Source organism: Ascaphus truei, chromosome 3 (genome assembly GCF_040206685.1).
Source record: "Ascaphus truei isolate aAscTru1 chromosome 3, aAscTru1.hap1, whole genome shotgun sequence".
In the NCBI taxonomy this organism is placed as follows: Eukaryota; Metazoa; Chordata; class Amphibia; order Anura; family Ascaphidae; genus Ascaphus; species Ascaphus truei.
The window spans coordinates 116,272,312-116,297,560 of record NC_134485.1 but is presented as its reverse complement, the minus strand read 5'-3'; the positions used below and the strand labels follow the sequence as shown (position 1 = coordinate 116,297,560).

The 25,249-nt window shown below is 45.7% G+C and overlaps 1 protein-coding gene across 2 annotated transcripts in view; it reads right to left on the bottom strand.

Annotated features, from left to right (window-relative positions):
* The window catches only part of TBL1X (transducin beta like 1 X-linked), a 359,253-nt gene that overhangs the window by 73,781 nt on the left and 260,223 nt on the right, over window positions 1-25,249 (bottom strand). For both annotated transcript variants that reach the window (XM_075589381.1, XM_075589382.1), the window contains one exon: window positions 6,902-7,047. In XM_075589381.1, coding sequence (XP_075445496.1) covers window positions 6,902-7,047 — 146 coding nt within the window. The remainder of the gene's footprint in view (window positions 1-6,901; window positions 7,048-25,249) is intronic.

The following is a 25,249-nucleotide window of genomic DNA, read 5'->3' as shown; positions in this document are numbered from 1 at the left end:
AAGTGGCTACAACCCGAGATCAACTCAGCCAGCCACATCGTGGAACGGTTGGTCATGGACCAGTTCTTGAGGAAACTTCCCTCTGCCTTACGCCGTTGGGTCAGTCGGAGTGACCCCCACAATGCGGATGAGCTTGTGGCCCTCGTAGAAAGGTACAATGCAGCAGAAGAGCACCCGCAACCCACAGTCGTGGAGCAACCCCACTACCCGAGGTTCCAGGACTCTTCCAGAGACGGTAAAAGGGTACCGGGGTTAAGGGGCGCTGAAGAGCGGCGACCACCTTCACGCAGCACCAGCAACAGTGGTTCGCACACTAAGGGCAATAGCCAACATGGGGAGCCGGGAAAAGGCTCTAAGTGGGACACAGACTATGTACCTAAATGTGTAAATTGTCATGAGAGGGGCCACACAGCAAAAATCTGCCCACTAAATTATGAGCCCATGCAATGCAACAGCGTGGAACCTTATTCGCTGTTGTCCCAATGTATGGGCCCTAGCCCAGAGGACCCCTTGAATAACCATCTGTGGGCATTTGTAAAGGTTAATGGTAAGAGGGTTCGGGCACTTCTTGACTCTGGGAGCATGGTCACACTAGTGTCCGAATACCTCTTGCCCATTAAGAAGAAACAGGGAAACAGTTCACAAAGAGTGGCAATTTGTTGTATACATGGGGATAATCATGAATATTCCACTGTTGATGTTTTTTTTGAAACAGAGTTTGGTTCTTTAGATTTCAAGGTGGGTATTGTACCCAAACTGGCACATGATGTGTTAATAGGGACCGACTTTCCCCATTTTCTAAAAATGTGGTCCCCCGCTCAGAATAGCGCCCAGAGTTCAATAGCGGACCATAACGAAGTATTAGAAGAAACAAATCCTTTCCCTTTTTCAGAAATGGAGGTTGACGAGGGCCCAAATAAGAAGGGGGAAAAGGAGGAGTGCTGTAAAATTCCCTTCCCCATCACTACTTTGGTAGGGAATACCCCAAATCAAGATGTTGAGCAGACACTTACCACCCCAGAACCGGATAAGACCCTCGCTGACCTAGAGGTCAGTCCTGGGAGTTTTAAGAAGGCCCAGTGGGAGGACCCCACATTAGCGGTAGCAAGGGGAAATATACGGGACCAGAATAGTACTCCTGGCCAACCAGATAGGTCACTTGCTTACCCCTACTTCGAGGTAGAGAACGACCTAGTATATCGGGTTGATAAAAGGAAATCAGTTACAACTAAACAATTGTTGGTACCACGGACATTCCGTAACGTAGTATTACACCTCGCACATAGTCATCCATTGGGGGGACACCTAGGGGTGGAAAAGACAAAAGAAAAGGTTCTCCGAAGCTTCTATTGGCCTGGGGTTCTGGCAGAAATTACGAATTATTGTTCCTCATGCCCAGAATGTCAGATCACCGCCCCGTTCAAGGCGTACCGCAGCCCATTGGTACCCCTTCCCATAATAGAGGTACCATTTGACCGGATTGCTATGGATCTAGTAGGACCCCTAATAAAGTCTGCTAGGGGACATCAGCATATATTGGTAATATTAGATTATGCCACCCGATATCCGGAGGCAGTTCCCCTACGTAGCACCTCAGCTAAAAACATAGCAAAAGAGTTAGTAGTTCTGTTTTCCCGGGTCGGGATTCCTAAAGAGATTCTATCTGACCAGGGAACACCATTTATGTCCCAAGTAACGAAAGAGCTATGTAAACTCCTAAAAATCAAGCATCTCAGAACCTCAGTCTATCATCCACAAACAGATGGTTTAGTGGAAAGGTTCAATAAAACCTTAAAGAGCATGTTACGGCGGGCGGTTGATAAAGATGGGAAAAACTGGGATTGTTTGTTACCGTACCTGTTATTTGCCATTAGGGAAGTTCCCCAATCATCCACAGGCTTCTCCCCGTTTGAACTATTGTATGGCCGACACCCAAGGGGCTTACTGGATATAGCCAAAGAGACTTGGGAACACGAGGTTACCCCTTACAGAAGTGTAATAGAGCATGTTGCCCAGATGCAGGACCGCATTGCTGCAGTCCTACCCATAGTGAGGGAACACATGGAGAAAGCTCAAGAAGCACAGAGGAATACATATAATAAGGGTGCTAGGGTCAGAATTTTTTCTCCAGGTGATAGGGTACTAGTTCTGGTTCCCACCGTGGAGAGTAAATTCCTTGCTAAATGGCATGGGCCATATGAGGTCTTGGAAAGAGTGGGAGAAGTAAATTATAAGGTAAGACAGCCAGGTAGGAGGAAACCTGAGCAAATTTACCATATAAACCTACTCAAGCCCTGGAAAGATAGAGAAGTCTTGTTAACCCTAGTACCCCCAGGTCCGTCAGAGAATCAAGAAACTGACCCAGAGGTTAGCATAGCTGAAACACTGTCTGTTCATCAGAAACGAGAGGTTCAGAATTTAGTGAAAAGAAACAAAGAAATCTTCTCTATACGGCCAGGTAGAACTAGCGTAATTGAACATGACTTAGTCTCTGAACCGGGGGTCCGAGTTAACCTTAAACCGTACCGAATCCCAGAGGCCAAAAGAAAGGCTATAAGTTTAGAGGTTAAAAAAATGCTAAAACTAGGTGTAATTGAGGAATCCCAAAGTGGGTGGAACAGCCCTATAGTCTTAGTCCCAAAGCCAGATGGTACAACAAGGTTTTGTAATGACTACCGGAAACTAAACGCGGTGTCAAAATTTGATACTTATCCTATGCCCAGGGTAGATGAACTTGTAGAGAGACTGGGAAAAGCCCGATATCTCACAACCCTAGACCTAACAAAAGGGTACTGGCAGGTTCCCCTCACAGAAAGGGCAAAAGAAAAGACAGCCTTCTCAACCCCAGACGGCCTCTTTCAGTATAAGGTGTTGCCTTTTGGCTTACATGGAGCTCCCGCCACATTCCAAAGAATGATGGATAAAATTTTAAAACCACATGCTCGGTAGGCTGCCGCCTACCTGGATGATGTGGTAATCCATAGTGAAGATTGGCAATCCCACCTTCCAAAGGTCCAAGCTGTGCTTGACGCAGTCCGGTCTGCTGGACTAACTGCTAACCCCGCTAAATGCACTATTGGTCTGGAGGAGGCCAAGTATCTGGGATATTCTATTGGCAGAGGTTTACTCAAACCCCAAACACTCAAAGTGGAGGCGATACAAAATTGGCCAAGGCCAGTTACAAAAAAACAAGTAAGGACCTTTTTGGGCTTAATTGGGTACTATAGAAGGTTTATTCCCAATTTTGCAACTAAGGCAACCCCACTAACTGACCTCACAAAAGCAAGAGGACCGCTAATGGTAAAGTGGTCCCCCGAAACCGAACAGGCCTTTAGAAGCCTGAAAGAAGCTCTCTGTGCCCAACCAGTGTTGGTCACACCTGACTTCTCCAAAGAGTTCGTAGTCCAAACTGACGCATCTGAGGTAGGGCTGGGGGCGGTACTCTCCCAGGAGTCTCAAGGTGAGGAGCACCCCATCCTTTATTTAAGTAGGAAACTAAATCCCCAGGAGAAAAATTACTCCATAGTAGAGAAAGAGTGTCTCGCAATAAAGTGGGCTGTAGAGACGCTCAAATACTACCTGTTGGGGAGAAAATTCCGGTTGGTCACAGATCATGCACCCCTTACCTGGATGTGTCAAAACAGGGAAAAGAATGCTAGAGTGACCAGGTGGTTCCTAAGCCTACAACCCTTTAAATTTTCTGTGGAACACAGGTCAGGGCACAAACATGGCAATGCTGACGGGTTGTCAAGGATGCACTCCCTAATATCCATGGTCGCTCATCCCTCGAGGTCTGAGCTGGGGGGGAGGATATGTGACAGAAACCAGGGGATGGTAATAAATTCCGTATATAGGGCTCCCAGGATACTAGACAGTTTCTATCCTGTTTGGCCTGGGAGTGCAGCCTTATAATACATACACTCCATCCCACAGTTTGGCAAGCGCTGGAACTGAGGGATGAGAGATCCAGACCAGAGTTTGTCTGCTGCCTGATTTCTGTCTCCTGTCATGCTAATTAGGAATCAGGTATGAAAGACTGATTTCCTGTTTGCTCTGGTCTCCCCACAAGAGCCAGGAGGCTGGAAGGCTGCTGAACTACAGAGGGGAGAAGCCTCTTCCCCAAACAGGTTCAATCTTTCTGTTCATTTGTGTAAGACTGCAAAAGTACCATGTTTTGATGTTGGAAGTGGAAAAGCCACTTCCAGCCCTGAGTCAGGGATATCTAAGTTAAGTTATCGCTCAGGTGAGCAGCTTTTGTTTTGATCTGTTTTCTGTTGTATGCACTGTGGCAGTCTCAGTGCCTGGGACTGAATAAACCAGGCATAGCCTGTTTAAAGGAACAGTACGTGACGCCTCATCATTTAACCTACCCTAAAAGACCGTGTTCTAAACAGTCCCGGACAAACGACGGAGCCCCGGAGTAAGCCGTTTGTCACAATATATATATATATATATATATATATTATTAATATTATTGTATTGGATTGTATGTCTTTATTTATATAGCGCCATTAATGTACATAGTGCTTATACATTATAACTTCAGTATTGTTAAAGCTACTTACTAAGCAATATTCTATATTTTTGTAATTAAAAATAACTCTAAATGACATATTATATATTGTATTATAATGTAACAAGCATTTTTTGTTTCTATAGCAATGTCACATCGCCTTCCTCTTCTGAAACAGACTCTGGCACACCCCTTTTTGAACCCTGTCCTCTCTCTAGAAGTGCACCAATTGTATCTAGTCACATGAACTTTTGCTGCACTGACAGCCATTTAGTGAAACCCCGAGCTGAATCTTCGCCAATCGATCACAGGAGAACGGATCGATCGGCAACTTAGCTAATTACTTATCAATGTGTATTTTGTATTGATGCACATATAAAAGAGGAAAAAAAACAAAACAAAAAAATGGCAGCTTGGACTGCTGCTTTAGATTGTGAGCTCTTCGGGGCAGAGACTCCTTTTCCTAAGGGTCACTTTTATGTCTGAAGCACTTCTTCCTATTATGCGTTATTTGTCATTTATATGATTGTCACATGTATTACTGCCATGAAGTGCTCTATGTACATTTTAATGGCCAGGGCTCGACAAATGCACTCGCCCACTTGCCTGGGGTGAGTGCATTTTAGCCGCAGGTGAAGCAGCTCTCCTCTTTTGTCTCTGCTGCAGTCGGAGCTCCGGTTAACTTTCAATTTTTTCAATGCCCAATTTCCAGGAAGTGGAAACACTGACTACATCCGGGTCACAGTTCTATGTCCTACTGTGCATGTTCACACTAAGGGAATCATGGGAATTGTAGTTTCTATAGACTCCAGTACAGATTAAGTTTCACATACACAGAGCCCCCTCTGCTCCCCACAAAGCCCTCCTGCTCCACACAGAGCCCCTCTGCTCACCACAGAGCCCCCCCTGCTCTCTACACAGAGCCCCCTGTTCCCCACACAAAGGCCCCTCTGCTCATCACACAGAGACCCCTCTGCTCCCCACACAGAGCTCTCCCTGCTCCCCACACAAAAAAACCCCAGAGGTCTGATACTGAGCTGAGCTACAAAGTGCTTAATCAGAACCCCGACCCTGCATTCTGCCTGCCCCAAATAACAATCTCATACCATGTTTGTGGGACCTAATAAAGGGGCAATAAATGGGAAAAGTGCAATAACATATCGGGTAGAAAAAGAAATTATGATTGGGGTCTTTTTTGTTTTACGCTTCTTAATCATTAAATATGTCATTAACTATCAAAAAGCTTCTTCTTCGAATGTTGCTATTAGTTAATCTTCTTAGGAATTAAAGCTGCAGTTCAGTCAATATCCTGCATGTGTGTTTTTTTTTAATAAATCAGTTCTGTAGTAAGAATAAATACTTTTAGCATTTTCTGTTTTTAAAAAAACAACTTTGAAAGACCAATTTTCTTGTATTCTATTTTAACAGCCATTTACTAAGGCACTGCCCCTTCATGTCCTGTCACAAGCCCTGGCACACCCCTTTGTGAGCCCTGCCCTCCCTCTTGCACATGTCAGTGCAGGAGTGCTCATGAATATTCATGAGCTTCCATTGAGTGACAGAAGCAGAGGAAAAACATATCCCATATATAAAGGTGTTGCCAAATTTCGCTGATCAATACATGGAGAACGAATTGACTGGCAGCTATATAGTTCTTTAGGTAATTAGAGATTGACCACATGAAACTATTGAATTAAAAAAATAAATTAAAGAAAAAAAGACTGAACTGCAGCTTTAATGCCATGTAAAAAATTGTGGGCGTGGCCAGGGGGCGAGCAGCTTTTTTGGTCGGGCGAGCAGCTTTTTTTTTTTGTAATTTGTCAAGCCCTGTTAATGATGCTAGATAAATAATAGATATACATACATACAAATATATTTTTATCATCCATTCTAGGATGTCTAGGATTGCCTATGTTTATAGTGGCCAATATTTACATACAGTAGGAAACATTGGCCTGGGGTAGGGTATATATATTGGCGATATGTATTGGTGATCGCACAATATCGAAACGTATCAGAGTTTAGTTGAGTAGGATGTGAATAGAATTAGCCGTTAATCCTTTATTTGTACACATTTATTCTTGCGTGTGTAAATAGGCGACACACACACATTTGCATTGTAATTAGCGATCCTGGCATTATATTTAGCCCACACTTATTGTGTGATAAAAGGCATGGCTGTATCTATATTGACATTTAGTCAATCTAGGCCTTATTCTTCCATTTATCCAGTAAAGTTTATTTGATTTATGGCAGTTCATCAATTGGAGCCCAATGTGCAGTCAATAATTCATCTAACCTGCCCATTTCCAGCGGCTAGTTATCATTTGATGAAATCTCTTACTTCCATTAGTATGTTTTTAGTAACTTGCTTATTATCACACTTACTTCATTGATGCTGATCTCAGCTTCCACATATTGTAAGCCTTTTTGCAGAATGGAGATGAGAGCTGCAGGTGGCACTAGTGTCCCATTGATGTTGGACTGGCTGATGTGACTTTCAATGCCGAATGTGAACGCTGAGTGAGAGAAACCTGAAAACAAGAAGAGGCAGCCATGATATTCATCAACGTAGCACTAGCATATTAAAAAGAACAGCATCATGTTTTAATCCATGGACAGCAGAACAAGAACAGATATGAAACAAGACACTTGTTCTGCTGCAAGGTTTGATACAACTTGATAGCCTTTGATGGCCTCATTGGAGTATGGAATTATGTACATTACAAAATAAAAGAATTAAAGGCGCAGTTGCAAAAAAAAAAATAGCTTTTTATTCATTAAGCTTACTTTTTTAACATTATATGCACGTGCCAATGCTTAAGTATTTCAACTGTCTGCATCTCCATAAAAGGTAAGAAAATAATGATCAGCTTGATTCAAATCCCCTAGGAAGGTAAGATGATGCTGCCTGACACATTGATGCACACAGAACTGGTACTGTGCCATTATATGTACATAAAGTGTTCACTTCTATTGTTCCATGTGGCCACTTTTCATTTCAAAAGTTGATACATATATTGATATCTGATCTAAATTGTTATCTGGCATCAATTTAGTCCCAACATCTTAAGCATTAGAGGTGGATACATAACCACAAAATATTATTACATGTATAGCTGCCTAGAATATGTCATATTTTCTCCGCCGATTGAAGGCTTTGATAACCCTAAGTACGGTGACATGTATTGCTATATTCGGACAATTACCTCATGTAAAAATCAAATACAATTTGCACAAGGCAGGCTGTGAGCCATTGTACACAGCTCCAGTTTCCAACATGATATACAAAGCAAATACTGTGTGGAAGACAAATCTGCTTAAAATAACATTCTTTTTAAAGCCATTCCTGCTATTAGAACTAATTATATGTCTGCTTTACTTATTAAGGCATTCTGTGACCAGAAACATGTTCTATGCTAACATTTTTTATGTAACCGAAAACTACACGCAGAAAGCCCCACCACGCGTGTTTAGTAATGATCACGTAGAAATACAATGAGAAATGATCGTGCATTGTCTTCATTCGTGATTATTCACTCCCCACACATCTCAGCTCTCTCATATTGTTATAAGACTAATTAAACTGCATCTGGATGGATTAAACTGACACAAAATACATGGAAAAGAGATTTCTACTGTGTTGAAAAGATGTCACCGTTATTATCGTCCCATAAAACAGCTATCCACAGGATTAGTTGAACTGTGCTACCCTAGACATGCAGGGACCCAACGGTTCCCAATTACCGGACTGTTTTGTCCACTGGTCATGAATTTCACCTGGTGGACCCAAAATGGCTGCCGGGTCAGAGTTCAGTCCCATGGGCAATGGAAAGTTGCAACTTCCTTGGAAGATGATGTTGCGACTTTCTCTTTGTGACTTCCCAGTCAAAACTGGCACAAAAAAAAACAATATATCCCGGGAATGAGGGAACCCCGGAGGTTAGGGCACTAATAGGGTTGCCACCTTCTATTGAAGGCTAACCCGGAGACTTTTTGTAATTAAATTACATTTTTAACATTTATTTATTTTATTTATATATTTATTTATCTTACCATCTCCCGTCATCTCCTCCTGCAAGGTCCAGTCAACATGGCTCTGTGACGTCAAATGGCGCCACGTTGCCATGACAACGTGACATCCCAGCACCATATATTGTCAAGTTGCCATGACGATGGGGGATGCCTTACGGCACCGAGGCGTCACGTGACATCCCCTTATCATGGCAACGTGATGCTGCCTAATGTCACGTAACGTCACGTTGACGCCCTTTGACATTGCAGCGCCATGTTGACGGGACTCTGCCCGGAGTTTTTTCAGGTAAACCCATAGCCCAGAAATATGTGGCCAAAACCCGTAGTCTCCGGGTCAAACCCAGAGTGGTGGCAACCCGGGGCACCATAGAGGAGGTCCAAGGAACCGCCTGGCTCAAGTTAACTTTAAAAAAAAAAAATTTGTGGCAGGTTTACTGCTTTAGGAATCAGACAGACAGGAGGAGTGACTAACGTGTGTCTGGGTTAGTGTGTGGGATGTGAACAGGATATACATACAACTGCATAAATCTGTTTACACATTGTTATAAGAACATTAATCTGACAGGGTTTACAGCAGGAAGTTCTGTACTTTAGCTCTCTTCGTTCACTGACCAAATGACAGACAATGACAAGACAACAATATGCAAGACTAAAGGTTTCCGGCACAGGGGTAACCTGCGGTCATGTGACCGCGGTTGCCCCGGGCGGATTAAACAGGGGTTTGAACCGGAAGCATAGATTCTCCTCAGCGCGACCGTAGCAAACATTGTCTCCAGCATTGCAGATTTCCTCTTTTGTTGCCGTGGCTCCGGAGACAGTGAGACTTGCTACATCTGTGCCCCCACTTCTTCAATGCTTATACTTAAAGAAGCAGTCCCTCCTAGGACCAAAATGTACTAATGTTATGTTTCAGTAGCATCTGAGTGATTTGTCATTAAAAAAAACCCCGCAAATCTGACACGTATAAGTATTTTAAATCATATTGATAATAAGTTTGTTTGTAAACATGGTGATCTGACTTCAGAGAGGTTTGATTTCCTCTGGCTACAACTTTTTGTGTGACATCTCTGTGTGTTCAACAAGAGCCCAGCCAGAGCCCTTCTCTCTCTCTCTCTCTCTCTCCAGGGCTGGGGGCCGGGGGGAGGGGGGAGGAGAGCCGGGACATGTGTCCAAGACATGGCGACTGACGGGGGGACAAGGGGACTGGAAGTGAGATTAGTGTCATGCCTGCCGGGCCGCTAGTTGCTGCCGATCCCCAGCTCTCCCCCAGCTGCTGCGGGCCTTGGTCCATGCTGGGCCTATTTCCCCCTAGCTATCTGCGCCAGAAGTTGGGCCTAACCTGCGCATCTGTGTGCAGGATCAGCGTAGCCCCGCAGGCCAGAGTCCACCCGCAATATGTGTGTGGTGTGTGGTGGGGGTATTGTGTGTGTGGTGGGGGTATTGTGTGTGCGTGTGTGTGGGGGATTATTGTATGTGTGGGCACTGTGGGGGTATTGTGTGTAGGCGGTAATGTGTGTGGGGTTTGTGGAGGTATTGTGTGGGGGATATTGTGCGGGGGTGGTCATTTGTAGCACTATTATGTATGTGTGTGGCAGGGGGTATTGAGTGCAAGAAGGGAAGAGTGAGTGAGGTGGAGGTAAGAGGGGGTGGGGTAGAGAGAGAGTGTGTCTTAATGAATAAGTGTGTGTTAGTGAGGGAGTGTGTTAGTGAGAGAGAGAGAGCACGGGTGTTAGTGAGGGAGAGAGAGAGAGCGTGTTAGTGAGGGAGAGCACGAGAGCATGTGTGCGTGTGCCTGTGTTTTTGTGTGTGGGAGAGTGTGTGTTTGTGTGAGGGAGAGAGAGTGTGTGTTAGTGAGGGATAGATAGAGTAAGGCTGTGGTCATGGTACCGCAGAACGTGCGGAAGCTGAGCCAACAGATTGCCTTAAGGCAGAGTTCGCGTCCATGCAGCATGCGCGCGGAAGCTGGAGGGGGTGCGTTGCGCAAGAAATCAGTTCAAACTGATTTCTTGGCACGACAGGCCGGTCACGTGAGCGGTTTGCCCAATGAGGGTGAACCAGCTCCGTGACGTCACGCCCCTAGACACGCACACAGACGGCACGCGTACCATGGTCGAAAAAAGCACCCGCTTCAACGTCACGGCCGGGCGCTCCTCCGCACGGGCAAAGGCACCATGGCCCCAGCCTTAGTGAGGGAGAGAGAGAGAGTGTGTTAGTGAAAGAGAGAGTGTGTATTTATTTAGAATTTTTCTTACGCGCTACACACTAAGAAACTCAGTGTTCGAACGTGTAGGAACTTAGGCCTCGGCCATGTTAACTGCTTGCTTGCTGAAGCATGCTGACGCGCGCTCCCTCTCAGCACTGACCCCTACAGCCGCAATTAGAGCGGCTTTAGTAGGGGCTCGCCTATGCTTCGGCAAGCGCGCGGAAGCGTAGGTCTTAGCAGATTTTTAAATTCCCCCGCTTGCCAGCGCGACAGGCCGATCACGTGAGTGGTTCGCCTAATGAGGGCGAACCAGCTCCGTGACGCCACTGGCCCGCCCCCAGCCTGCCCCTTGACGGCGCGCAGGGCAAGCAACCGCAAGGCCAGGGAAAGCACCCACTTTCCCTGAGCCTCAGCGCGCCTCAGCACGCCAGCGGGGAGCCTGGCCGAGGCCTTAGGGAGGAAACCCATCCAGACCTACAACCGGGACCTTCCGAAAACATATAGGGGAACGACAAGAAAGACGAAAAGCACAAATGGGAGCCTGAAAGCTGGCAGGGTACTGAGGTCTGCTTGCAATGTTTTATTTAAAAAGAAGGTTTTTAATTCCTTTTTGAATGAAATCAAAGCTTCCAAATTTCTTAAAGCTGCAGGGAGCTTATTCCATAGTCTTGGAGCAGTTCATGAAAAAGTCTCCCACCAGCTTTATTGACCTTAAACCGAGGCTCGATAGGTTGAGGAGCGATGACAGATCCAAGGGCCCAATTGGGGGTGTTACTGATTAGGCAGTTCTGAAGGTAAGTAGGGGCTAGTCCATATATAGATCTAAATGTAAGGGTCAAGATCTTAAAATGAAACCTTTGCTCCACTGGGAGTCAATGCAGATCTTGTAATACAGGTGAGATGTGCTCGCTCCTTGCCTTGCCTGCTATAAGACGAGCAGTGGTGTTTTGTCTCAGCCGATTAATTTGGAAGTAACAGTTTTTCACAATAGATGCAATATAAGGCTGATCACTAAAGTTTTTGTCAATGATAGCTCCAAGACTTCTCACCTTCTCTTTCCTTGGGATGGCAGAGGTATTGATTTTTAGATCATTGAAGGCGTTCCTCATAGCATCTGTTTCTGTTTTAGGGTCTGTCATGAGCAGCTCGGATTTACAGGCATTAATTTGTATACAATTGAATACCATCCAATTAGAGATGTCACTAAGGCAATTTTTCAGACCATTCACCATAATGATAGGATCGTTGGAGATGTCCGACATCAACTGAAGATCATCCGCCTACTCATGGAACTTCATTTGTTTTTGACTAATAATGTTCCCTAGGAGTTTCACATATATATTGAATAGAACCGGGAAGATAGCAGATCCCTGATGAAAATCACAAATCAGCGAGATTGTATTTGAAGAATTCTCTTTGACAGTGATTTTCTGACTACGGTCACTAAGAAAGGACTGGAACCAGTCCAGCACTTTACCTCTCAACTCAACATCTGATTTAAGTCTGGTCAGCAAAACAGGGTGAATTATTGTTTTGAAAGTCGCACTCAGGTCAAGAAGGATCAGAGCAGTGGCGCCCTCTTCGTCTACAGTGTTTTCGCGCTGTACTTTTTTCGAAATCCAGATTGGTGGGAGTCCAACAGATTAAAATCGGGTTAGGTGGTTCACTAACATTTTTGGGGCTAGTTTTAGCTAAAAATGGAACATTAGAAACTGGTCGGTAGTTATCCACGTTCAGTGAATCGAGGGAGGGTTTCTTTAAGAGAGGTGAAATAAATGCTTTCTTTAGAGTGATATTTGTAAAATGCCTAAAGACAATGAGAGGTTTGCAATTTCGAGAATGAAAGGAGCCAGATCTAACACAGCTTCCTTTATTAGCCAGGCTGAACAGGGGTCCCCTGGACAGTTAGATGGTTTAATTCCTTTGATTGTGGTATGGGGCTTGTCCATAGTGATAGATTGGAAGGTGCTCCATCTAGTTTTAGTCAGTTCGACAGTGGAAATGTCAGATTTGTGAGTTGACCGTTGTGTGGCTGAAATCTGGGTCGAAATTTTGAGACTTTGGAGGAGAAAGTCTGTTGAAAAGTAAGTGGTGGAACTTCTACAGGACTTGCGGTTTTGTTTAAACATGCCGGCTCAAGCAAAGAGTCAACGACTTTGAATAATTATTACTGGAATTTTTAATCTGTGAGGCCAAGTAATGTTTTTTGGCCTCTATACGGAAATAATTTTCCCCTAGAAGTCTAAAATCCATAACGTTAGAGAGGCATTTATCTTTAGCCCATCACTTTTCTACCAAACGCAGGGTAGATCTCTTCTTAACTCTTGAAAAAAACAAGTGTTGCCTTTCTGTTGTTTGTAGGATAACAATTAGTTTTTTTTAGCAATAATATCAAGATCAACAGTAGCTACAATACTGAACGTCAATGTGGGAGAGCAAGTATAGCAGACAGAGGGAGGAGTATAAGACTTTCTAAAATGTATAGCAAAAATACAACGGGTCTAGATCCTTTTTTACTCTACCTAACACTTTTGTGGGAGGACGAGGTTTAGGTTTGGAGGTATTACCTTGCACGTGCAGGACAAATTCAATGAAGTGGATATATGCAAACTAAGGAGAAGGCCCTTCTCCACTCAGTATCACATTAATGAGTATATGTAGAGGAGGGGTGCAATGAAGGGAATGGCAAATGTATACATAGAAAGAGCAGAGCCCTGTATCGTGCACTCGGTAACCTCCTATTAATATAAGGACCTTAATATCTTAGTACAGTATTAATATACTGTCTTAGTTGCCACTGTCAGTACATATCTTGGTAGATGATTGCCCTGATCTGTAACACCAAGTATTTAAGTCTCACAGAAACCCCACTTACACGTTCAGTAACTAACCCCCAAATTACAAGAATATATTAGGGTGAAGGAGTGAGGACAAATGAGAATTACAAATCGGGAGAGGCAAATATCATCATGACATAAGAGATTTAGCAGCAGTGTTAAATTACTAAAAACAGAATGAGGGGCCGGGGAGACTGTCCCAGACAGTGGGACAGTTATATCAGGTTCACCAAAACAAGGCTCTGGAGGGTCCATTCTCCCAACAGAGATGATTCTCCTGGTAGCCAGACAAGCCATTATGATCAAATGGTTGGATTCACAAGCACCTAACATAGAACTTATAAAATCTCTCTTGGTCAAACTGATCGCGATAGACAGAATATCTACCCGCAGGGGTGAGCAAACTTTTTATGCCGAGCCCCCCTTTTCATCCATAAAATTTCTCAGGCCCCCCCCTGCCTGATGTAATCAAAATCACATGAAAAAAAAAAAACCTTTATTAAACGGTATCTTATACTATATTAGTGAAAGCACTGTATGCCTGCCTGTCCGGTGTCCCTAGTGGAAATCTCATTGGTCCCTTGGGCCGCCCGCCCCCGCACACCTCTCATTGGCCTGAGGCGGAGTGACCGGCCACACACACACACACACACACACACACACACACACACACACACACACACACACACACACACACACACACACACACACACAACACAGCAGCTCTATATACACACACACACACACACAACACAGCAGCTCTATACACACACACACACACACACACACAACACAGCAGCTCTATACACACACACACACACACACACACACAACACAGCAGCTCTATACACACACACACACCCCCTCTGTCCGCCCCCCCCCCCCCATCACGTGCACCGCCCTGCACTGGCTCCGGACGGGAAGCGCGGCCCTCCTACCCCAGCCGCTCTCTTACCTCCCCGGCGCTACCACCCGCTCAGGTAAGTCACTGTGCGTCCCGCCTCAGCCTCAGGCCCACTGCGCGTCCCGCCTCAGCCTCAGGCCCACTGCGCGTCCCGCCTCAGCCTCAGGCCCACTGCGCATGCCGCCTCAGCCTCAGGCCCACACAGGGCGCTTCCTACCGCCGCTCAGCCGGACGCCACATCGAGCGTGCGCCGGGGGGGGGGGGGAGCGCGAGTCTCAGGCCCACACAGGGCGCTTCCTGCCGCCGCCTGCACGCCTCACTCAGCAGGACGGCACATCGGGGGACCAAGCGGGCGCCGGGGGGGGGGGAGGAGAGCGAGTCACGGGGAACGGGGGGGGGGGGAGTCACGGGGATCGGCGGGGGGAGTCATGGGGGGGGGAGTCACGGGGAACGGGGGGTGGCCACCAGCCGAACCAGCAGGGGGACGGACACACGGAGGAGGGGGGGAAATGCCCATACATAAATTATGACAATACATATGCCCACTGCTCTCCACCCCCCCCCACTCCCCTTTCCCCGTCCCCCGCTCCCCTTTCCCCCGTCCCCTTTCCCCCGTCCCCCTTTCCCCGTCCCCCGCTCCCCTTTCCCCCGTCCCCCTTTCCCCCGTCCCCTTTCCAGTCCCCCGCTCCCCTTTCCCGTCCCCCTCCCCGTCCCCCCCCCCCCGCCCACTCCCCTTTCTCCCCCCCCCGCTCCCCTTTCTCCCCCCCCCGCTCCCCTTTCTCCCCCCCCCCGCTCCCCTTTCTCCCCCCCCCCGCTCCCCGTTCTCCCCCCCCCCCGCTCCCCTTCCCCCCCCCCCCGCTCCCCTTCCCCCCCCCCCCGCTCCCCTTTCTCCCCCCCCCGCTCCCCTTTCTCCCCCCCCCGCTCCCCTTTCTCCCCCCCCGCTCCCCTTTCTCCCCCCCCCACTCCCCTTTCTCCCCCCCCGCTCCCCTTTCTCCCCCCCCCGCTCCCCTTTCTCCCCCCCCCGCTCCCCTTTCTCCCCCCCCACTCCCCTTTCTCCCCCCCCACTCCCCTTTCTCCCCCCCCGCTCCCCTTTCTCCCCCCCCCCAAACCTTTACAACAAATACTCACCTATTGTTCCACGATTTATAAATAATACTACCTATTACGCATTTACATCCCAGGCAACGCCGGGTCTCTCAGCTAGTACAATATAAATCCAAATATGTTTAAATACTTACATATTTCAACAGCTCGCGCTTGCAAAATTAGGCTGAGTCCACGCTGCCGCTGAGAGCGGTGACATCACCAACTCTCCAAGCATGAGCACAGGGTGTCCTGCATAATTTTGCAAGCGTGGATCGGGGCTATTTGTGTGTGTTTGTGTGTGGCTGTGTGTGGCTGTGTGTGTGTGTATTGACTGCTGCTGAGCGCACTTCAAAGTCAATTTTGTTTGTCTCCCCAAGCGCCAAGCTTGGGAGAGTGTACGTGCACAAAGGCAATCCTTTGGGGGGGCATTCATCCACCTCTTTGCTACCTCCCTTCCCTCTCCCCCCCCTTTTTTTTTCTTCCTCCCCCTCCATGCTTTATGTCTTGCTATCCCCATTGTCATCCAAACTCCTACCTACAGTATTATTTATTTTCTTCCGTTTTCAATGTTGTGTTTTCACTTTCTTTTTTATTATTTCTGTACATTCATAGTGTGATTGATATAGGTGCAGCCTACCCTTTCACTTGCAGAGGATCGCAGCGAAGCAGGTTGCCAGTGGAGGAGAGCAGGAACACAGCGCTATTGCAGGGCAGACACCGAAGGAGGGGTGTTTGACTTCACCGTGCTCGGGCGTGCTCCTCCCCGTACCTCCGAAGCCCCTGCGCGTGCGCACACACACACCATCACGTGGCCGTCACCTGCACTATCCTGTTCAGCCACCCGCACACATCTTCGGCTGCCCGCCCGTGCACATCTTCTTGGCCGCCCCTCGCGCACAGCTTTTGCGTCCTTCCGCGCACAGCGTCTGCCGGACCGCACACCCAGTTTTTGCCGCACGCCACCTGCGCCCCCCTAAATAATCTTGCGCCTCATTACCCCCCCAGTTTGCGCACCACTGCATTACAACACACACTCTCTCAATCAATCAATCACCACATACACACACACACTCACCACATACACTCAATCAATCACCACACACACACTCAATCCCCCTCACCCACACACACAAACACACCACACACTCAATCCCCACACACTCACACACTCAATCCCCACACACACACAATCCCCCCACACACACACTAAATCCCCACACACTCACTAAATCCCCACACACTCACTAAATCCCCACACACACACTAAATCCCCACACACACACTCAATCCCCACACACACACTCAATCCCCACACACACTCAATCCCCCCACACACTCAATCCCCCTACACACACACTCAATCCCCTTCACACACACTCAATCCCCCCCCACACGCACAATCCCCCCCCACACACGCACAATCCCCCCCCACACACACACACACAATCCCCCCACACACACACAATCCCCACACACACACACAATCCACACACACACACACAATCCACACACATACACACACACACACAGACACACACACACTCTTTCACCTGGGGGGGGGCGACATGCTCCGATCCCCCAACCCCCAAGCTGCTGAAAACTGGTGTTTCCCCTGCACTCTCGGGCTTTATCAGACACCTGTCCCTTCTGCCCCCCCTGTCGGCGGCCCTGTATAGACTCAATGCAACTCTCTGACTAGGTATCGGCTCTATTGCTGTAAGCCCTAAATCAGCTGCCTGTGTAACTTCAGTGCTGCCACAATGGTAACACCTAATAAGTATTAATAGTGTCTCAAAATCAGCTCCTAAATTGTGAGTGAGATCAAACAGAGCTATACTTGTATCAACGTTGAGACTCAACTAAATGTAAGCACGCAGCCAGCTACCCAGTAATACATCTGCTTGTATACCGTTATCTAGATCAGGATTGCATATAACTCAATGAGATAGATCTGCAATGTCAGCGAAACATATTTGCCATGTACAGTATTCCTTTTATATTTTACAAATTTCCTCCCTTAGCTGGTTAGTGCTCATCTGTTCAAGTTGATTTTCTTAATGAGTCCTCTTTGAATAGTGTGAAGTCTCTCTCCAGCTGGGACAGACTTTTTTTGTGATAGTGCCGGGAATCGGTATGATGTGGTGGGACAATGTGTGATATCTTTGCTGGCTGTGTTTCTGATTGGGGCTGGATTTTTGTTGTCGTTGCTTTGATGTCTGTCTCTGGATTATGATGGTGCCATTGTTATAAACATCTGCAGTTAGCACCGTGCTGTCTGCCTCTTCCACATCATGGATTCTTAGTTGTATTCCTTTACTAATTCCTCTCTTTGTGATGTGTGTGGAGTGTTTGCACATTGCAATGTGCCAAGTTGCAGGGGATTCAGCAAAGACAAGTTGTTTTGTTACATTTTTCTGATCTCTATACTGTAGGTGTGTTAGTGAGGGAGAGCGAGAAAGCATGTGTGTGTGAGGGAGAAAAGAGCGTGTGTCGGGGACAGTATGTGAGGAAGAGAGAGACCTTGTGTGTGAGGGAGAGAGAGCGTGTTAGTGAGGGGGATCGAGAGAGAGAGCATGCGAGGGAGATTGAGAGAGAGAGATTGAGAGGGAGAGAGGAAGAGAGGGGAGTGTATGTGAGAGGGAGAGAAAGAGAGTATATGTGTGAGGGAGAGAAAGGGAGAGTATGTGTGAGGGATAGAGATAGTGTGTGTGAAGGAGAGAAAGAGAGATAGTGTGAGTGTGGGTAAGAGAGATAGTGTGAGGGAGAGAGAGATAGTGTGTGTGAGAGGGAGAGAAAGAGAGATAGTGTTAGTGTGGGTGAGAGAGATAGTGTGAGTTTGTGAGAGAGAGCGAGAGAGAGAGATAGCATGAGTGTGTATGAGGAAGAGAGAGATCGTGTGAGTGTGTGTGAGGGAGAGAGAGACATAGTGTGTGTGTGAGGGAGAGAGAGATAGTGTGAGTGTGTATGAGGGACCGAAAGAGATAGTGTGAGTGTCTGTGAGAGGGACAGAAAGAGATAGTGTGAGTGTCTGTGAGGGGGAGAGAGACATAGTGTGAGTGTGTGTGAGGGAGAGAGATATTGTGAGTGTCTGTGAGGGAGAGCGAGATAGTGTGAGTGTGTGAGAGAGAGAGTGTATGTGTGAGGAGAGTGAGTGTGTGTGAGGGAGAGTGTGTGTGAGGGAGAGAGATAGAAGAGTGAGAGATGGGTGGGGGGAGAAATACATGTGGGGTGGGGGGGGAATAGAGGGGAGTGAGGAAGCGAGGAGATGGGTAAGAGAAAGAGGAGTAGGTACTCAAGGCCGCCGAAAGAGTGGGGGGCGATATAAACTCTAGTCCAAGGCCCCGGGAAAGCCGTCGGTGGCCCTGTCTATATCCCCCTTATCTTTATTAAGGGGGATCTGATTCTGATACCCCTTTTTAAAGCTTAAGAAATCAATTTCTTTCAGTGAAACTCAATAAGTACTTGTTAACAATTAGTGGACTGGGGGTGGAAGAGGTATTTTTCATAGTTGACACATGTAACCCCCTGTGCGATGAGCTCCACACACTCTTACACTGTCCCCCTGGCTGGCTCGTCTCCGTGCTGTGCTCTGGACATGTGACTGTAATGGTCATGAGAGCAGTCAATGATAATGGATGTAGAAGAGGAGGAACTATGAGGGAGAGGAGCCTTTAAAAAGGGTGGGCAGCCATCAAGTCAGATCTGTGCAGACCTGAGTGCTATCAGGTTCAGTCGAGGTGCACATGTGCACGTGTCGGCAGAAGCAGAGAGCTACAGTGCCAGACATGGACGAGAGTTCCAGCACCGCCAGAGGAGACCCTCAATTGCTATAAAGCACAGTGGTACAGGCACAGGCCTGCAACAGTTAGTACACAACGAGTTCCCATGGTATCCCGGCACCATCACAAGCCAACATACCCAGGATTGGGTGGTTACTACACCTATGACACTGATTCACACCCGTGCAGCATTACTGGGGATTGTGTTGTATCTGTATGCAGCGTGGAGTGATTTTCATATGAGGACCACAGGGTACCCAAGTGATTTAGTGTATAGGTAAACTTGTTGAATCACCCATGTAGTGTGTCCGTATTCTTCTCGCTGTCTGACCGTAGGCCACGCGTGGCCCAGTAAGTTATCAATAGGGACTCAGGCCCCCACCTCAGCAATAGTCATAAGTCTGAGAGGGGTTAGGCTGAGTTTATAGTCCTGGCTACAGCGACGGCTGTTAGCCGCAAAGCAACCCAATGTAATCCTTAGCGGCCGCACATAGTCGGCGCGACAGCGACGAGCAGCGACAAAGCTACCAAAATCTCTGCAGCCAAAAGATTTTGATATTTGCAGCTACAGAAGCCCCATGTGACTTGCAAGAGAAACAGTAGGAAAAAGCAGGCACCAGTAACTCAGGAAACAAAAAATAAATGAAGGATATCCAAGGGAGCGTGTGCCCATTAAAAAATAAATTTAATGGAAAATACAAAAATAACAGCAGCATTACGGGGTACAGGGCCCCAGCATTACGGGGTACAGGGCTCTTGAAAAAGCACTTGCGCTCGAAACGCGTTGGTGGGGGGGCCCTGTACCCCAGAATGCTGCTTTTATTTTTCTAGTTTCCATTAAATTTATTTTTTAATGGGCACACGCTCCCTTGGATATCCTTCATTTATTTTTTGTTTGCTGAGTTACTGGTGCCTGCTTTTTCCTACTGTTTCTCTTGCCAGCACCCCAGAAAAAACGGAAGCACACCCCCTGCTGTGGATGAAGACTGGACAGTCTTTAGGACACATACAACTCAGAGTGAGTTATTTATATCACCTGCTTATGCTCCATTCCGATACAAAATATGTTGGGTCACTTTATTGTGAGGTCTCTTACTACATTGCTCGTGGGGACCCTAGTCCACTAGTCGGATTATAATGGAGTTGTGATTGTTCTACATGTTATGGGTTAATATCCCTTAACTATCCATCAGGGGGTTTGTACTGCAGGACTCTTCAATCAAGTATATGAACTTTATTGTGGTTTCTTTTAAGTACCATATTGAGGCTTTTTTTTCTGAGCACCACACATTTGCTTTTCTTTCCCATGTGACTTGCAGCAAGCCAATCACACCGCCCCTCTGCCTTCTCCCTACCTGACGTCACCGCCCCTTGCAGACAGCTACATCGCACACCCAGAGTGCAACTTTTGCTACAGCGACGAGTGACATCACGGGTCGCGTCGCCGCCACTGTAGCCAGGACTAAAAACTCAGCCTTATACCAATAAGTTAAAAAAAAATTACTTTAAGGTTCATTGAACGTTTCTAAGAAAACTAATCATATTGAACATTGGCATACATTTTTTTTCTTATGCGCTAGATAAATCACCTTTCGGGTACAGTAGTTATAATTTTACAGTTCCTTTACCCCCTATAATAGCCTCTACGCTGACCAACACCAGAAAAGAGCTGCCAGGATTCCACCACAGCAGTGGCTGCATGAATGACTTGGACATATAATTATAAAGCATCATGGAACTGAACATTGCAATATAAGCTTCCTCTTAAATTGCTGGTTACCATTACTTTTACATTTTTCTACATTTTCGACACCATTTTTAAATGCATCTCCTTATGATGGCAGATTTCCATCTCTGCAAGTACGATTCATAGCATATTCATATGTCACATAAAATCCATATATACAAATATCTCTATCCAAGTCCTATGACTATTGCTGTATAAAAATCCCATATGTAGGAAGTACAGAAAAATGCTAATATAAATCTATATCTATAGATATATTTTAAATATGAAAACAGTAAAAAATGTAAAACAACATTTTAATCATGTGGTAAATACAAATCCTTATATGACACTCTTTATTGCTTCCGGAAATGTGCCTCTTTCTCAGGCCTATTTTCCCTTTTCCATCCGCCATCAACTCGGCCCAGATATCGTGTTTATATTTCGTACATCAAGGATGCTTTGAAGGTAAAGCACAACAGAAAAGCCTCTCTATCAATCAAGAAATGTATTAGTACAAATATAATAAATGCCCACGGGCCTTTAGCCATGGTCTATAGCAGGCGTGGGGGCGCAATATTTTTCTGGAGGGCGTGGTGGTTGCAGAGGCCCCATGCACTTCCCCAAGGCATTTAAATTGAACGCCGGGGGACCGCACGAGGCCACTGCAACCTCAATTTACCGAGATTCAGCCGGGTTCTGGACACGTCTCCATGGCAACGCAGCGTCAAATGACGCCATGGAGTCATGTGACATGGCACGACCCGCAGCGTCATTTGATTCTGCTTTGCCATGACAATGCCGCGGGTCACATCACGTTGCACTAAGGTAAGGGGGGCGGGAGCGTGAGCACGGGGCAGAGGAGGCAAGGGGGCGCAGCAGCAAAAGTTTGCGCACCCCTGGTCTACAGTGTCCGCGCGGACGCTGGCCCAGTCTGAATTTTGGCAGTCACTGATTGGCTGTCAGCGTCACTTGGCGGCTGCTGATAGGTTGGGGAGATGTGGTCGCGCAGTGATTGGTCCACACGGGTGGCCAGTGGTCAGCGTATGACCACATGTGGTCCAAAAATCTATAATAAGGAGGAGCGGGGATAAATGTTTGAACCATTTTAAAAAAGAGGAGCTGAAGAACGTCCTCCCACCCTCCCTGTTATTACAGTATCATTTATGGTATATTGTGTTAAATGAAATATCTATATATTTGAAAAGAATATGCATATTATAGATATGTGGTTGTCAGAGCAACTGTTGGCTACCTTGGAGCTGTAAGGCGAAGGCATGGTTTATTCAACGTGTTGTTGAATAAGCTGTTATGTTTCAAAAGTGGCGTGTTTTTCTTGGAATATTAAATATAATGATGGTCTATTTAAGGTTGATGCTCTAGGCTGAGTCAGAGCTTGTTAAAGAATAACGGTGGTTACCTACCAGCTGTAAGGTGAGGGCACGGTTTATTCAAGATTGTATGGTTTAGATTGATGGTTAATAAATGTTACTGTGGCCTTTACCACCATGTTCTTGTGTCGTGTCCAGTTAGTTTTAGTGAAATGATGTATTAATGCAAAAACAAATATTAAAGAACTAAGAGAATTTCTCTAAAGACAGGGCACATTTGTGGAGCACACCATGGGACATAAAACTTCATTTTTATTTATATAATGGTTAAAAACGCAAACGGAATTAGCTTAAATAAAAATCTGGTGATTAACATGGTAAAAAAAACCTATTTACTAAAAGTAAAGGAGCATGGTAGGAGAGACAGGTGTAAATAATAATAATAATAATACCCAATGAAGAGTGTAATACCTCTGAGCCTCTGATAGGGAGGGAGGAGGCTAGCGCTATAATAAAGTAGAAATCTCTTCCTAGTGAAATGGACAGAAACTGTTTGGGTACAGGCATTGACACAGCCTAATGGGAGATGCCCAGGGAGGGGCTGAGTAATCAGTAACATATATAAATAATAGCATGTTCTTGTATAGCGCTGCTAGTTTTTACGTAGCGCGTTACAGAGACATTTTGCAGGCACAGGTCCCTGCCCCGTGGAGCTTACAATCTATGTTGTTGGTGCCTAAGGCACAGGGAGATAAAGTGACTTGCCGAAGATCACAAGGAGCCGACACCGGAAATTGAACCAGGTCCCGCTGCTTCAAACTTTGTGCCAGTCAGTGTCTTTACTCACTGAGCCGCTCCTTTTCCACACAGTAAATAATCATTTGCTCTTAAAATATAAGCCCTGGCAACGGCTTAGAATCCTTAGTCTCCTGTGCCTGTTGGGCAATGCACTAACATAGGTCAGTAATATTAATTTCACTCAGTTACAAGTAGTCACTCTAATAGCAGCCAAGAGCATATATCAACGTAATGGTACCTTAGATTACTTCGGCACTGACCCGCACCAATTGGCTTTCTCCTCTGTCTATATACCAAATGCTTCCTGATTGACGTCACTGCGTCATTACGCTCTACGTGCTTCGCTCATTAACAGAGCTTCCACCCCTAAACAAAGCTCCGTTAGTGAGCGAAAAGCGTAGGGCGCACTGACACAGGGATCAGTTTAAGTTATTTATGAAGGCATGCGTACTGCGCAGGACACAGGGAGGAGGAGTGGCTCAGTGAGTAAAAAACACTGACTATGTGCTGCTTACCATGCCCTATACTGAAATTGTGAAGCACTTTCAGCCCCATGGGGAGAAAAGCACTATAAGAAATAAAGTTATTATTATATAAAATAAAGATAACATTGCCCTCTCTTTCACATGCATCTACGCCCCTGACATAGTCATGTGAGTCCGGCCGGATGATCAGTGGAGAGGAACAGAGCAGCATCACAATGAAAACTTTCTTCGGGGCTGATATACTCCTTGAGAAAGCGCAACACTTGCGTGAAACGCGTGGGAGGACTTTCTCTGTCTTGTCTACCACTTACTTTTGTTCTTAAATAAAGCCTTTTTCATTTTTTCATCCACTGGTACCCTTTTCCTTAATTTTTTCAACTTTTGGCCATTCCGGATCCTGTTTGAGTGCCCTGATAATTACAATTCCTGCTGCCGATATGCACCTTATGTGTGTATGTTTTGTGAGTGCATTTGTATTTATTTTTTTATATTGTATTTGGACCAATAAACCTCTTCAATAGAGGATTTTCTGTTGTGCTTTGCTTCCAAAGCGCCCTTGAAGTCCAAAATATAAACTCAAGCTACCGATATAAAACTTGATTGCATTTTTTCTTATATGCTTGACCTTATCCTGACTCGGCAGCCACGTATATATTCCACAAATAGCTTCTTATCTTCATGAATCAAAAATGAAAATGGTAGGTAGTGAGTATGCCATTGAACATTTTTTTGTGACATTGTAAAAACTCTCTTTTCTTTCACATATTTACTTTCCAATTCTTTATCCACTCAACCTGCAATATTGATGAGAGCTCTTAACATGTTGTAACCTTGATATTGACACTATTTAATTAATTTATATTAGAAGCTAATTTGTTATTTTATAACCGGTAGCAGCATGTAATAGTCTTGTATTCTTTTTTTGGGGGGTCTATAGGTACATAATATTGAGAGTTATGATCTCTGCTTAAACACAACTCGGTTCGAGACTATGGACCTTGTCTTCATTAATATACTAGAAACAATAGATTGTTAAAATGTATTAATCCATTTCTTAAGTGATTCTCAACCATACCAACCTGTGAAGCCTTGAACAGAGCTGAGTGTATCCATGTGAGAATAGTAATTATGATATGTCGATGCAGCCTGTTTGTTCAAGTATTTTTCTTTTTACCTTTTTAATCATTGAAAATAGACATTGATAATTACCTATATGGGCACTGTCATTATTATAATAGTGTGCTGGGAAATTATAATCATCATTTATCTATAACGTGACAACTATTCCTCACAACAGTACAATGAACTTGGAGGATAACAATTAAGAAAAATCATTAGCATACACTGACGCAGTAGGTACGGAGGGCCCTGTCCCAAGACACTTACAATCTATAAGGAAGGGAGAGTAGAAACATAAAGTAGCATATTAATATAAATCCTTGTGTGTGTTTATAAATCAGCTGTGCAGTATTAGATAATACTTACTGCATGTTTTTTTCACTCTATGCCCCTTTTAATGATTTTTAATATAGTCAGCTTTATTGAGTTGCTA